At 34.9% G+C, this 17076-nt stretch overlaps 1 protein-coding gene across 1 annotated transcript in view; it reads right to left on the bottom strand.

Annotated features, from left to right (window-relative positions):
* Positions 1–16624: 16624 nt before the first annotated feature.
* The window catches only part of LOC122639930 (tryptophan--tRNA ligase, cytoplasmic), a 36422-nt gene continuing 35970 nt past the window's right edge, over positions 16625–17076 (bottom strand). The window contains exon 12 of the mRNA XM_043832979.1: positions 16625–16908. Within this exon, the coding sequence (XP_043688914.1) occupies positions 16858–16908 (51 nt within the window). The 3' untranslated portion in view covers positions 16625–16857. The remainder of the gene's footprint in view (positions 16909–17076) is intronic.

Genomic DNA, 17076 nt, shown 5'->3' with positions numbered 1-17076 from the left:
GAATTACTACTAGGGGGAATCTTACTCGGTTTCTTTGTGTTGGGGATGCTCATGTATTTTATTCAAAAGAAAAAGAGACTGGTTGACATTTATTTTTATCATGTCCTTTCTCTAAAGGTTACAGGCAGAAGGGGTATTAGGATTAAGATCAAAAATGATTTTTATGTAAATAATGGCAATAGTTTTAAATTTCTGTCCCAGACCATGTTTTACCAAACACCATTTGGTTCATGAATGATTTCGAGAACCGTTTCAGAACAGGTTTACCAAACGCCTAACAGTAGGACAAAAATGATCTTTCGAAGAAGAAACAGAAAAAGATCATTTTATCGAAGAACACCGTTCTCAGAACGGAATCGTTACCAAACGCGCCCTTATTTGATCTATAAGATCATCTTTAGTAAGCACATTTATTCCTAAACCATTCATTTTAAGAATAGCTTGGCAAGAGTCACATCGGCATTCAACAAAATGTTCAGATTGTTCGATTATAGAATCCTCTAAATCTGCTAGAAGTTATTCATCTTCAAGAGTAACTATTTGATTTATGTCATTAGAAAAACATTATGAGTCTGAACTATATAATAGAACTCGACACAAATGGTTCTTAAGGTTTTTATCTCTTTCTACTGCATTGATTTTTGTTTCAGTTCGGCTTTAGTTCAGCATTTATTTTTATAGTGCCTAACTTTCCTGCATTTATAACAAACATGTAATTTTTGCAAAGATGCATCACCTACTTGTTTAGGAAATTGTTTTGTATAGCGAATTTCACCCATTTTACCTTTCGGATAAGATTTCTTTTAGAAAAGCGGTTTTTTTGGAAAATATATATATGTTTTTCTTTTAGATTAGGAGGAGATTTTATAATAGTATTATGACTAAAATGTTTGCAGAAGTCTCCTAACTCTTCCCTGGCATCTTATCTCTATCTAACTGTGTCAAGTGCACCGTCAAATGTATCTTTTTGGTGCACTTGAGGTTGTACCGTACTTGAGGGGATAAAGCGTTTCCCCTCTTACATTCTAAGAGGACTAGTCGGAGTCAACCGTAGAACTCTTGGAAAATCCAAGCTTCTTCGAAACAGATGTTCTGTAGGGTTCATTAGAGGACTCAAAGATCTGAAATTGTTCTCTTTCTGCAACTTTCATACTTCAGCGAGCCTCTCCCTGATGACATTTTCAATCTAAAAGCATGCCAGTGTTACTCTCATTAAATTTTTCTTTTGTTTTTAGCATTGATTCTTCTTAACCGAGGGATTCACTATGAGATTTATTGATTTCAAGGCTTAAGGTTTACATAATATTGTTTCATAGTCTTGTCGTTCTTGTATTAATGCATTTCTTTAACAAGGATTCATCTTCACCAGGGATCTAATATAGGGTTTCACATTTCATGGTTTAAGGGTTTATGAGTTTGAGGTTTCATAGTTAATGATTTAGGTTGAGAAATCAATCTATGATGGAAACTATCTGAAATTGGCAACTCGTAGAAATACGAAAGAATCATTACCACAGTCGTAATATGGATACTAATCATGTAATTTTTCCTTTATTTTTCTATTTTTGGCTCCATCTTAATAGGAGATTCAGATCCTCTAGTGCCAAGGTCCTGGCTGCCATCGTGCTGCTAGGCATCTGGTGGTGCCACGTGTCTTTTAAAGCATTCGATGGTCGTATTTCAAAAAAATTCAAATCTGAGCTTAACGTGAAAATGACCACTTCAACCAGAGACGGACCCAGACCAAACCAAACCAAATGGTCATTTTCTAAAATAACCACCTAAGCAAAAGACCGAACGGATTCTTCCTCCCTCTCAGTTGCTCTGCTACAAGGCTTCTTCCACCGGATTCTTTGGATTGCTTGAATGCAAAGAATTATTGCTTGGCCTCTAACTTTCCTCGGTTGTGTATGGCCTAGAGAAGCACTCAAAGTCATTGAAAGAAGCAGGATTGCATCATCAAGCTAGCCTTTTCGTAGAAGTAGACTCATGAGGGAAACCTCTGTTCAAGGTTGTATGACTGCTAGTAGTCTGGAATTGGATAATGGACCCAACAATGAAATTTTCTTTCTGAAATTGTCTTCTTATATTCTGCCCCAGTTGTATGTATTGTACCATGAGATCATGGCCCTTGAGTGTAAGAAAATGGAATTTTGATGGTACACTATACTTGAAGGATTTCTATCTACTTAAACATTAGTATTACAAGATGTGCAACATTATAAAATGAATTCTGTTCAAAATATGTAACCCGAATTTGCTTCCCATAAATTGAGCAAATATTAATTGGCAAATGATGTACCAATGAACCTGTTTCCAAGTCCCTTACTTGCAGAACATACATGAGCTCAATGAAGTAACTGGCCAGAATTTGGTTCCCGTTAACAGCATAAGCTGATTCGAGCTTATCTTTCTCAGATTCTTGGAGGACATCAGTACAAGATCCAGTAGCCTTTGAAGATTTTTTGCTTTTGGACTTCATCTTCTAACAGAAAAACAAGTAAATCACATACAAGATCAAAAAGGAACAATGAAAATTCTTGGTTGTCCCAATTCAAAATAGAAAACAGTAAGCAAAGAACACATACTTCATCCCTAGCTTTTTTGCTTTTTCTCCAAGCATTTCAAACCCAGTTCTCTGTTGAAATCTTGAGAGGAAGAGTGTCGATTGTTGCAGAGCCACAGTCAATAAGAGTTCCGGCCAAATCCTGAAGCAGGGCAGATTTGGGAGAATGAATCAGCCACGAAGAGCACGCAGTTCGGTTGTTTCCTTGGGCTTTCGTCACGACGGAGGAAGATGAGCAGAAAAGGTTGCAGATGTGGCTTTCGTCGCACCTTGAGAAACACAGTTGCAGAGTCAGTGGAAGAAGCCTTGTAGCAGAGCAACTAAGAGGGAGGAAGAAGACGATGACCCCAAATCGAAACGTTAGGGTTCGTTCGGTCTTTTGGTTAGGTGGTTATTTTAGAAAACCGACCATTTGGTTTGGTCCGGTCCGTCTTTGGTTGAAGTGGTCACTTTCACGTTAAGCTCAGATTTGAATTTTTTTGAAATAGGACTGTTAGATGCTTCAAAAGACACATGGCGCCACCAGGATGCCTGGCAGCACGATGGCAGCCAAGACCTTGGCAGTAGAGGATTTGAATCCCTTCATAAGAGTAGAGAGAGGGGTACAAAAGTTCTTTGTTTCTTATGTGTGGGTCCCACTCCCAAGAATCATTATTACAGGATTTTATAAACCGCGCAAGCCCATTTTGTAATGAAATGTCATTGAATTTTTTATAGCATGTAATTTCATTTATACCTGAAAGCAAGACTTTTTTTGAAAAAGTGAACCCCAATCATGGATTTTTGAAAATTTTAGATTCTTCTATGACAAATCATGACTTTGAAGTTGAAGGTAGTTTTAGTAATAAAAAATAGTTTAGAAACATGGGATATATCTAGCTTTTCCCCTTAAGTTCATTTATCCTTTTAACACTTAAAATATAAGCTCCATATATTGTATGTACCAAACTTAATAAGATTTAAAGGAAAATATGATCTTATGATTTATAAAACAATAATCTTAAAGGTCTATGATGGAAATTTACATACCAAATGGATTTTTATAATTTGATTTTCTCCAATATCTTAGTCTTTCAATTCGAGTCTTCACTATCATAATTCTTTTTAATATTCTAACATGCATAGAGATGAAAGTCTTTCTAATATTCTAACGTGCTTATAGAATGAGAGAAAAAAGGAAAGATGCGGTGTATGGAGTATGGTTTATGGTGAATACTTTGGTGTAATGAGTTATTATAAACAAATATCACGCCAACAACGTATGATGATTCAGCGGTTGTGATGAATGCATGCCTTTTTAATGACTGTTCAACATATTTGACATGCATCTTTTCAAGGTAATGAATTGTATGTTTTATGTTTGAAAATTTTTATATTATAAAATAAATATTAGCGAAGAGTATTTGTGCACGCCCATACACCATTGGATGGAGGTGAGGGGTTGTGTACCATACACGGTTATGCTCATCCAATGGTAAATCTGGATCCTCTCCAACTCCTTGACTGCCCAACTCCCTCCCAATCAGACACAATTAGGGGTGGACCCCACCTTGGGCAAGGGCCCGGGGCGGGGTCCACCCCTATTTATGTCTGGTTGGGAGGGAGTTGGGCAGTCAGGAAGTTGGAGAGGAGCCAAATACTCCAATGGTTGGGTGTGAGACCGTGCACAAATCGTTTTGCCTAAATGTTATTACATTTATTAGTAGTACCATTTTTTATGGATAATTGTAAATGATTCTCCTTGGCGGTCAATCAAATAAATTAAATGAAAAATCTTGTTGTAATCAAAGTTGCTAGAAAAAATTCTAAAATTATTTTTTTGCCCTTTTAGTATAACACACTCACAAAAAAATGTGCAGCTTTTAATAATGATAAAATGACAAGTCACTTTTGAATTAATTGAAAAACTCCTTTTTACCATTACATTAAATAACTTTTGGGAATAAGAAAATGGGCAATGAAAAGAAGATTACAACTTTTCCCTTCACCATTTTAACGACAACAAAATACATTGTAAATTAAAAGTTAGAACAACAAATAAAGACAATATTAAATGAGATATGTTGGAGTTTATCCTTCGCTCTATTCCCTTTCCATATAACTCTAATAAGATTAAAGAGTAGCTTAACTCAAAATTAATGTTAAAATTTAAACACCACACAACCGTTAATAAATTATGAAGTTCATTTACTCACCAATAAATTTTTTTTTTTTGGGTTGAAATTTACTCACCAGTACTAAAGCATGTAATTATTGGAACTGTGCATTAAAAGTTAAGTCATGCAAGTGTAGACACAATCACATACTTCCGGTGAGTGTTACCAAACACAACCTAAGCTTTCAAATGTTTTTAAGAATAATATGTGAAGTTTTTTTTTTATCTTTTTCTTTTCTTTTTAAGTCAAAGTATGAAAATTTTATTAAAGGAAACCGGCTCTAGAGAAACTCCAAGCCACAAGAAAGAAAATGTACAATTTACGGGGTTGGATGAGGCCACCAAACATGAGATGGAGAAAACCTTGAGGCACCCTTTACCAGTAGACAGGCGTCACCAAATTAGAAATAATTAGTTCATTCAATCGGAGAAAAAAGTGAAACTATCCAGAGAAGGGTTTGTGAATCTCCTCAATATTTCCATTACAGAAATTGTTGACACGTGACTCAAGAACTTGATTTGATCAATTGATTTAATTTTTTTTTTCGTTTGAGTCAAAATTACACAAAGTTGTCTTACCAGTTTTTAGATTGTAAATATTTTTAAGCTTAATTGTATGGGCATTTCTGGGGGTTTTGAGTTAGAGAGAGCTTTTGTTGTTATAGGGCTTGGAGTAAGGCGGGCTACGTCCCCCTATGTTATTCATTTCTATATTCCACTAAATAAAATTTTAAGGCCCGGCCCAGGTTTTAGATAATATTCGGGTTTTAAAAAGACAAAATCAAAATTACACCTTTCATGGCATTGTTTCTTCACGAATAATATGTAAAGAAACAAAGAAACAGTGCCCTCAATGCTACAATTTCAAAACAAAATGTATGTTCACATGTTGCTCTTGCAAGTGGGTAGAGACCAAATTTGTCTTCGACACCCAAGCCTTTTGTTACCCAAATGAACGCGTCGATCATCTGAAAGAGCGAGCGAAAAATTAATCTCTCTCTGGTTTTACTAATCTATACCTTTTACTTTCCTGTTTGCGATTAATCTTTATAATTTGCTATGGACATGTTATTTGCAGTGAAAAACCGTTTAATTACTTTAGCTTATCTGGCATAGCAAAGTGTATTGGTTTACTTGTAAATAAACCACGGCTTTGTAGTTGTAAAATGAGAATTCAATGAGTTATGCTGAAATAAGAATTTCCCTTCACCGACAGCTCTACTTCAAATGATTTTAATCCTTTCTTTTGCTTCATCAATTTCATGCTTAGGATGCTCTGTACTTGAGGTTGGATGCCTCGATGATAAGCTTATATTGGAAAATCTATCACTTACTACAGATGTTTATATATGCTTAGTAAGCTTCTACAAGGACTGAAGGAGAGCATTGAATAGTTTGCAGTTTTGCTACCTCAGAATCTAAAGGTGGCTAATTCTACAGAGCTCCTTAGTGAAATGGGGTCAATTAGGAACCTTACAACCATATGACTCCAACTCTAGGGGTTCAACCTAGGAATCCACCCATCCCCCACCCAAAAAAAACTTGGAAACATAAGGGTTTCATTGATGGGTTGGTTCAACCCTAGACTAAGAAGCAACTATACCAAAGCTAAGAGGAAATTGCAAAATTGTACTATGCTAGAGAAGGTCTGACCAAAATTCCAATTTTAAGGGAGGAAGAGAAGGAGAGAGATTGGATTGCTCCACTCCCTCACACATTGTCTATTAAGACCAGTTCAAAGTAGCTTTTCCCACCCATGGTGAACCTTATTCCACCATGTTTCTTGCATGAGACCTACACCACCAATCCCATTATGGATCATATATGAAATTGTAACACCTAAAAAGATAGGCATAGAGAAAACCCAATCATAACCTTTGGTAGAGAACAGGTACAATCCCTCTTTTGTAGATGCCAATCTTCTCCCACACAGGTTGAGACATATCAAATCAAGGGAAATTACATTGCTTAGCATTACCAAATCAATGATCTAATGAAATTCAATCCTTATAGCAGAGGAAAACCATACTGCTCTGCTAATTACAAACATAAAAAACAAACCGATGCATAATTACATACCCATTGTTCTGAAGGTGTCGCTACTGCTGCAGAAGGTGGTTTTGGCTTTGCTCCATCCAGAAGGCTTAAAGGTCTTGACATGATTGTACTGATGAAAGAACCCCAATACCATGAATATTAATTCAAGATTGATGGTCCTAACCATTAGTCTCTAATTTACAAGACAATGAGAGGAAGAATGAAAAGATAGAAATGAAGAGAGGAGATGAGGTTTGAGACTCCATTTGTTTATAATTAACAGCTTATCCAACTTCGCACAAGGCGAGGCTCTTGTAGTAAACCTCTTGTGATAGGGAAGCTACAAGTAAGAGAGAAAACAAAAAGGTAGTTTAAACCAACGATTTAGAATATTTACATCAAATCACATCTAGTTGTGTCAATTAAGAAAATCCATAAATCACCATTCATTCATTCATAAATAACTGACAAAAATGATTTACCTTAAAAAATCCAATTCGAATCTTCCGATCCTAATTGGATTTCTGAAACCATGAATAGATTTGCCAATGGATTGAAAAAATAGCATATTAAATCAACAGTTGTTGAAATTCAGCAATTACAAAGGCCTTCCTACAATCACCTCAACTTGATTTTTCTCCACATTTATCTCTCATTGCCTCCTTCATTTCTCTCCCTCAAAATTTAACTCTTTCAGCCAAAAAGTTCTGAAGTTTTGCTAGTTTGCTTGTTTCTTTTAAGATTCTTAGTGAGTCCATACAAGTAAAAATTCATGCCAGAGTAATACCATTTAGACTGAAAATGAAAGTAAAATTGAAATAAGTTAAAAGGAAAATTAGAAGATTACTCTTTGAATTTCATATTTTTCTTCTTTTTCTTTTGTGATTTTATTGCATTAAAATGGAAAGAGCAGTCTCTACTATATGAATTTCATTTTTTAGTGGACTTAGGTTTATAAACATCTTTGTTAGCTATTACTAATTATTTCAGGAAAGAAGTAGGTCATGACCATGAATGATCTCCGTAAGTAATCATATTTACATGAATTGAAGCTTTACTTATGTTGCAAATAGACACAAAGCATCAATCAAAATATTTTACGTGCAAATACTTCTGGTTCTATGGTCTCTAAGAATAATTCTTTCTCTCAGGAGTAAATTGCTGTTAGTTGGGGCTGTTCTGAATCTTTAGATAATAAATACTTTCATGATTCAAAACGTATGGGTTGAAGATGAGTTGAAATCAAGGTTGGTGAAAAAAATCATTTTTTTTAATGAAAAAGAGAGTATTATAGTACTAGATAGGTCAATTTACATTATGGTTAGGACAGGGTTTGGTACATATATTGTTGATGGTTGACCGAGCTACGTTCAAAACATTACTATAATAGAGTTTGTTGTTACACCAGTTAAAACTAACTTTAGTGAAATTGGTAGTTTCATCAGCTAGATTGAAGTAAATATTAATTAAGTTCCAAGGTAAGTTCATAGAGTCAGTAGAGTTGAGGAGGGAGTAAAGTTCCCTGTTGTAGCATCATTGAGCTTACTGTTTGCCTTCATAGCATGTCTCCACCCCTATAAAATTGCATGAATTTCTGCTTATTTTTTATCTGTATTTGTGAGGTTACCTGTAGATGTTAGAGCATCCTGGCCAGCTATCAAAATGGAGAACGCCCAACTGGCTAATGTTACTTCAGAGTCATAAATGCCTGCACAAATTAAACTAGGGAGTTGAAGATCGTTGTTAGAAACCTATTGTGACTCATGAAAAGGATGTGTGCATGGCGGAGATGCATGTATATAATTGGATGGGGGGTGAATGCATAAATACTCAAGCCACCGAGATACATCCCTTAGAATTAACATGGGATCAGCCTTGGTCAATCCCTTAACAACTTTAGTTCTTAAAGACCAAATAAAATAGCAAGTAATAATAAAACTGAAAAAAAAAAACCCAAAGGTGAAAAAAGTCATTGAATCTTTTATATAATATGTAAGCTCATTTATACCCTGAAAGCATGACTTTTTTTTTTTTGAAAAAGTGAACCCTACTCATTGCTTTTCGAAATTTTTAGTTTCTTCTACCATGAATTATGCCTTTGACGTTAAGAGTATTTTTAATAATGAAAAATAGGTTACAAAGCTTTTGTAACTTACATGGGACACATCTAGCTTTTCCTATTAAATAATTTATCCTTCTAGCACTGAAAGCATAATCTTCATATATTGTATGTACCAAGCTTAATAAGATTAAAGAAATATATAATCTTCATGATTTATAAAACAATAATCTTAATGGTCTATGATAGAAATTTACATATCAATAGCTTTTTGTAATGTTGATTTTCTCCAATATCTTAGTCTTTCAATTCGAGTCTTCATTATCATAACTCTTTCTTATATTCTAACATGCATATGAGAGATGACTCTGGTGCAATGAGTTATTATAAATAGATATCACAATGTATGATGCTATCATGTATTCCTTGGTTTGTGATGAATGCATGCCATTTTAATGACTGTTCAACATATTTGACACGCATCTTATCAAGGTAACACACATCATATCAAGGTAATGAATTGTATATTTTGTGTTTTAATTTTTATATTAGGGGAGAGGTTTTGTGCATAGTGGTGCATCATTGGATGGAGGTGAGGGGTAGTGTACCATACAGAGTCATGCCCATCCAATGGTTGGGTGCACAAGACCGTACACTTGCCTAAATGTTATTAAGACACTTATTATTAGTAATACCTTTTTTTGCATGATGATTTTATTTTGAATAAATTACTAGTATCTCCTCTAGAACTAGCCCCAAACCCATGTAACCTCCACGTTTTTTAAAAATTACAACTGCACTCAGTTTAAGTAACGGTGTCAACTAAAACTCTGAATTAAAAAAAGAACCATTTTAATCATGTTGTATCCCGGACCTTTATCTGCTCCATTTCCTGGGCAGGTCCATTTTCCCAAGTTTCTCTAATAGGGAGGGGGCAAAAATGACCACCCTACCCCTGCCCGAACACACTGCCCGGGTGGGGTCCACCCCCCTCTATTAGAGGAACTTCGGAAAATGGAGCAGATAAAAATATGTTTATGTTTACCCTTTTCGTCTTCTTCCTCCTCCTCCTTAGAATAAGAGCTGCTGTTATTTTTCTAATCCTGTTTAGGATTTTTAGAGGAGAAGCCATGAATGCTGACCATGGAACTCAACAACCAGAGAGGGTTTTTCCTCTTTGTTCTCAGAGTCACAGCATATAAGTTACACCTAATAAAAATAAAACTTATCCATTGATAACAAAAACAAACTCAAAATGGATTCATGCATGAAATTTCGGAATTTTTCATTGATTTGATCTACCTCATAATTGTGGTGGAATTCATGTGCCTCCTTGCATCAAACAACTCCAGAATTGGGAAATCCTTCACGATGAGCTAATTCGAGCCATCTCTTCCCATCTCTGCTCCGGTGGGTTTCTCTTTCTCTCCCACGCTAATTTGATCATAGGCTTTGGGGCTCCTCCTTATCAACACTACCTTCATTCTTTTCCGCATCTCCATTGTTTCCCATCTCTAGCACTTTCTTGTAGGTGCTCTTGACTTGTTTCATGTTATCAACACCTTTATCTCTAGCCCTCTCTGTTTCTGTACCTCTTGCTTTTGCAATCTGATTCAATTCATGACGGATTCGTGGGTTCACCAACAGGATCATCAGCAGGAAGAGGAGAAGGAGATTTGTCCATTGAAGACTTGAAGATTACCTCATCCACTGTTGTGTTTTTAAATGGTTTTTAAAATTAAAGATTCAAAATATTATTTTGTTTTATAGATGGTGTGTTAGAGGGGAAAAGGATTCTGTCCAGCCCCACTAAATGACAACAAAAATAGGGGTGGGGTGGTCATTTCACATGTGGGCCCTAGCCACGGCTGGACATGAGCTAGGTCCGTGTTAGAGGTTTGAGGTCTTTCCTAATGGACACCTAAATAGCCAATAGATGTGTCTATTGAAAGACTTGTTTGAATGCCTAATAAACAAGGTTTGTGGGAAAAGACATGGGTTTGGGGTATATTTTTTGGAGACGTCTCTTAGTAGTGCCTCTTCCTCTGTTATATGAAGGGAGAAAATCTTGTCAATTTCTCTAATATTGTTTTGAAAACAATCTTAAATATTGTTTTCTTCTCGAAAGTAGTCTGTCAGTGTCTATGAGTTAGTGAGTATAGCCTTTGGGCTCCCTATGTAATTATATTTAGAACTGCAACCTATGTGATTTGAGAGTTGTTTTATCTTAGAGGTATAAGTGCAGGACAATCCATCATCTGGCCTAATCAAACATATTGGGAAGCGGTCTACCGACCATGAACGCGTCGACCATTTGAAAGTGCAATAGAAAAATTAATCTCTCTGGTTTTACTAATCTATCCCTTACACTTTTCTGTTTGCGAGATTGTGAAAATGTTTAAAAGAGGCGAAAACTTTGCTATGGACATGTTATTTGCAGTGAAAAGCATTTAATTATTGTAGCCTATGTAGCATTGCAAAGGGTATTGTTTAACTTGTAAAGAAACCAAGGCTTTGTAGTTAAAATGAGAATTTAGTGAGTTGTGCTGAAATAAGAATTTGAAGTTTCACCATGGCTTCCCTTCACCAACAACTCTACTTCAAACAATTTTAATCCTGTCTTTTGTTTTATTAATTTCACGCTTAGGATGCTCTGTACTTGAGGTTGGATGCCTCGGTGATAAGCTTAAATTGGAAAATCATCATTTACTACAGATGTTAATATATGCTTAGTAGGCTTCCGTACTATTAGTCTATAGCAAATTCATTTGCAGGAATTGATCCAAATGGTGATGGTCAATGGTTGAGGAGATTGGTAAATTCAGGCTGCATATGTATTTCAAATGATAAAAATAGTTGTTTTTATCGTCCAAGAATGTGAAATCAATCTAGAATACATACCAAACACAACCTCGATATTTAGATAGTTATTGAGTATGCATGAGATGTATAATTGAAGGAGGAGCTTGACAAGGGTCGAAGGAGAGCTTTGAACAACTCGCAGTTTTTGCTACCTCAGAATCTAAAGGTGACTAATTCTGTAGAACTCCTTTCAAAGAAATCAATTGTATTAATTATTAAACATGCTAATATATTTAGGAAAGATAAAATCTAAGAAGATGACAAGTGGCAAGTGTTGTAGGTTTGGTATTACTATAATGATGGCATGTGGAATTTTTTTAAGTATATTATATTTTAAGGGTCGATTCTAGGGTTTGGGGACCGATTCCAATCAATTCTAATATGATTTGGAAGAGTATGGTAGGTATTGATTCAATTACTGATTCCGTGTTTAAAATCTTTGTTCGAATTGTCCAATTGATCGTGACCGATCCCAATTCCAACCATTCTGGGCCTACCAATTTTTTGGGTCTAGACCGCTAGGCTTTCAGATTTGGGGGCCAATTCTAGAGTTTTTGAGACCATTCAATCTTATCCGGATCAGAATCTATAGGGACCAATTTGATCTCAGGTTCCAAATTTATAATTCTTTAAGTTGGCAGCTTAGGAAAGAATCTCTAAGTGGAAGCAATAGTAGGGAGGGAGACGTTTCATATAATAAGTGAAAGGACGATGGAGGAGAGAGTCAGAAAAAAAAATTCAATGTATGTGGATCAAGGTTTTAGGAATCAGTATCGGGTAAGGGATCGATCTCAGCCATTACCGATCCAGATTGACTTGTATCAATCTGGATCGGACATATTTACCCTTAGTTTTTCTTTAAAAAATAAATTTTAACCTTTTTACCTTTGATCCATACAAATCCACTGATATTGGATCACCCTAGGAGTGGGATTGGGGACCATCGATAACAATATGGATCAAACGATTCCATTGATCCAATATTGATCCCTAAAACCATGATGTGGATTCCTCTAGTGCCCGCTTAGATGACAAAATTTTTGTGGGAATTGTCATTAATTTTTTTGTTTTGCAGCATAATTTTTTTTTTTTTGGTTGGAGGCATAAAATCTTAGAACCTAGTGTAAACAAAAAATCGCTATTGTAAAGAAAAGTCCACAAATCATGTAATTTTTCCTTTGCTTTTTCTAGTCTGGCTCCATCTTAAGAAGAGGAGAGATTGATATGAAAGTTCTTTATTTCTCATGTGTGGTCCCACTCCCAATAATCATTATTAGAAGTTGTAAATCAGGCCGATTTTTGCAATGAAATGTCGTTGAATCTTTTTGTAGTATGTAATTCCATTTATACCCTCAAAGCAAGACTTTTACTGAAAAACTGATAAAAGTATACTCTATTCATTGCTTTTTGAAATTTTTAGTTTCTTCTAGGACGAATCATGCTTTTAAAATTGAAGGTATTTTAGTAATGAACAATAGGTTACAATGCTTTTGTAACATATCTAGGTTACATCTAGCTTTTCCCATTAAATAATTTTTACTTTTCCGCATATTGTATGTACCAAATCTAATACGAATTAAGAAAAATATGATCTTGATGATTTATTGTTGTATTTTTATAAAAGAAAGTTTCAAAATACCTCTATATGTTCCGACTCTATTTGACACTGGTCGGTTTTGATTGAAATTGATTGTGACTCTTGAAATGATACATCCCTTGGAAAGGGTATTACACATTGTCTCTTGTATTCAATTTCTCTCAAGTTTTCTTTCTAGTTTTATTGTTTTGAGAGGTCCTATTATTCCATTCCTGTTATTGACTGAGCACAACTCGTGTATCTTGACAGGGCTCGACCAATAAGCTAGTGCAACAACTACTGAAAGGATCAAGGGTTGTTTTATCTTGGAAGCTAATTCGTAAAAACCCGACTTGCATCATAGGGGGCTTCTACAGTCTTAAGGACAGTGTCCATTGATACGACTCAACCCCTTAAATTTCTCAACATAATTTCAGGTTCGTGACATTATATTTGGTGCTTGAGTTACCGACGTCAACTTTGGTTTGTCTACAAAACAGATAAGTCATTTAAACCCTTTGTTACACGCATTTTCATGTATAATTTGGATGATATATTTTCAACAATTATAAAACAAATCTCTAAAATTAAGCTTAGTCTAAGAGCAAACAAGAAAGTATAGGGAGTTTCAAGGAATGGTGTCTTTACTGTCAAGTCGGTTTACTTTCTTTTGGTGAGTTAAAATGAGGAAAGAGCGACCTTGGGTCCTTCTAATTCTCGCTTACATCCATAGGACCAAATTCCTACGAGTGTTTGGAATACCATTTAATCTCTACAGATGCTACCAAAGATAAAATCATTCATGTGGAGAGCTTGTGATGATGGTTTAGCATCGGGTGAAGGCCTTTTCTCACCGTGTTCTAATAGATCCTACTTGTCATAGATGTGGGGCGGCTAAAGAACATCTCTTGTTAGAATGTCCTTTCGTCAAAGCAGTTGGGATCTATTGATATGCCAAGACAAGATGGTTGATTGATAATCTCTCTCCCATACTTCGTTTATATGTTGACATTTGTGGTGTGCTAGAAGTGATGGAGTATTCAAAACAAAGAATTGGATATTAATTAAGGTAAGAGCATTCCTTGAGTTTCAGTTAGTTATTACATCTCCAAAACTTTCTTAGGTCAATTTGAATGCCAATTTAAGTCATGATAATGACCGGTGGAATGCCCCTCCACTAGGTTCTATAAAGGTGAACTGTGATGCTGAAAATCCTCAAGGAAATACTGTTGGCGTGTTATTTTTAGGGATTATAATGATCGTACTCTAAATGCGCTTTGTATTTCCGAAGTCTTATCCTGTGCCATCCAAAGAAAAGATCTAATCATTAGAGATTGAAGCACTAATGCAAGCTCATGACTTAGAAAGAAAAAATTTCCTTGTTGAATCAGACAATAAGGAGATTATTAGCTTTATTGAAGTTCAAACCGTATTTCACCTCTTGACATTGCAGCTGTCATTGAAGATGTTCGTGAGATATGTTCTGCTTTTGGATCTAATTCTTTTCTTTTTATTCCACAGGCTATGAATGTAATATTGTTGTTCTCCAATATCTTAGTCTTGCAATTCGAATCTTCACTATCATAACTCTTTCTAATATTCTAACATGCATATAGGTTGAGAGATGAAAGTAAAGATGATGTACGGTGTAAGTATGGTGAATACTTTGTTGCAATGATTATAAACAAATATCACGCCAAGAACGTATGATGCTATTGTGTATCCATTGGTTGTGATGAATGCATGTCATTTTAATGACTATTCAACATACCTGACATGCATCTTATCAAGGTAATGAATTGTATATTTTGTGTTTTATTTTTTATATAATAAAATAAATATTTTTTTGGTAAAAATATCATAAAGGGCATATTATATAAAAAAATATTTTTATAATTTCATATTTATATAACTTATATTATAAAATAAATGTTAGGGGAGATGTTTTTTGCATGGCCATGCATCAAACCATTGGATGGAGGTGAGGAGTCATGTACCATATATGGTAATGCCCATCCAAATGGTTGGGTGCAAGACCATGCACAAAAAGTTTTGCCTAAATGTTATTAAGAAACTTATTAGTAGTACCTTTTTTAACTTGTTTAAAAAAACAACAAAATCATATAGATAGTCATATAGGATTCTCCTTGATGGTCTACCTAATAGATGAAAGGGTAAATCTTGTTATAATCAAGGTTGGTAAAAAGAGTCACAAGTGTACTTTTTTTCTCTTTTAGTATAACATACTTTTTTTTATAAATGATGACAAATCTTATCATTTCACATGATTACACAAAAATATGCAGTTTTTAATAATGATTAAAAGACAAGTCACTTTCAAATTAATTTAAAAACCTTTTTTTACCATTACATTAATTAACTTTTAGGAATAGTACAAGCAATCAAAAGAAGGTTACAACTTCTCACTTCACCATTTTAATGACAACAAGATGTATTGTAATTTAAAAGGTAGAAGAAAGAATAAAGACAATATTTTTTTTGGGGGTAAGGGAATAAAAACAATATTAAGGGAGATAAATTGGAGTTTATCTATCACTCCATTCCTTTTCCATATAAGATTCTAATAAGATCATAAGAGTAACATAACCACCAAAACTACAAAATTAATTTCAATTAAAACACCATACGGCCATTTACAAAATATGAAGTTCATTTACTCACTGGTATTAAAGCATGTCATTATTGAAACTGTACATTCAAAGTTCAATCGTGCAAGTGTCGAAAATCACACATTTATGGAGAGTGTTACCAAACGAAATTGCATTTTCAGAATAATATATTATTATTTAAGTCAAAATGTGAAAATTTTAAGAGAATTAGTTTTCTATTAGAGTGTGGTCTACACCAGTACTCCCATGTGTTTATCTCTCTTCCTCAAAACAAAAGGGCAGAGGTGCCTTTTCATATAGGGATGAGAGAGACTCATGGGAATGCTGACATAGGCCATACTCCCGAACAGAAAACTTTCTCCCGAATATTATTTAAGGAAATTGACTCTAAAGAAACTCCAAGCCACAAGATGGAAAGATGTATAAGATAAAGGATGGATAAGGCCACCAAACATGAGACGGAAAAAACCTAGAGACGCCCTTTGCCGGTAGATAAGACTCACCCAATCAAAATAATTAGTTGATTCAATCAGATAAAAAGGTAAAACTATCCAGAGAAGGGTTTGTGAAGCTCCTCAATACTTCCATTACAGAAACTATCGACACATCACTTGTGAACCTGATTTGATCAATTGGTTTTTTTTCCTTCCTTTCTTTGAGTCAAATTACACCTTTCAGAACTTATCTTTGAAGACGAATAAATGGTTTGCTAAGCAGTTTAGGTGGTCCGTCTAAATCAGAAAAGAAAAAATGCCCTCAAAGCTACAATTTCCAAACAGAATGTGTGTTCACATGTAGCTCTTACAAGTGGGCAAAGACCAAATTTGTCTCACACCCAAGCCTTCTGTTACCCAAATGGTATCATTAGCAATTCTATCGATTTCAAACCCATGTATTCCAACCAGTCCATTCCAAATTAATTCCACTGAGCCAGACACACCCTGTTATGAATCCAGGAATCCATCACCTGACCTAATCAAACATATTGGGAAGCGGTCTAATGGCCATGAACGCATCGACCATCTGAAAGAGCGAGCAAAAAATAAGATAAAATAGATAATATGGATAACAAAGATATATTAAAAAATATGAACGATGAACAACAGAATATGATTTCATTTATACAAGATAAAATGGGAAGTATTAGATTTTATGTTCTCTTTGGGTGCGAAACCAGGAAGCATTATGCCA

The sequence above is a fragment of the Telopea speciosissima genome, chromosome 9 (assembly GCF_018873765.1).
Source record: "Telopea speciosissima isolate NSW1024214 ecotype Mountain lineage chromosome 9, Tspe_v1, whole genome shotgun sequence".
Classification (NCBI taxonomy): Eukaryota; Viridiplantae; Streptophyta; class Magnoliopsida; order Proteales; family Proteaceae; genus Telopea; species Telopea speciosissima.
Note: the sequence above shows the minus strand (reverse complement) of the source record. Positions and strands in the feature narration are given on the sequence as shown.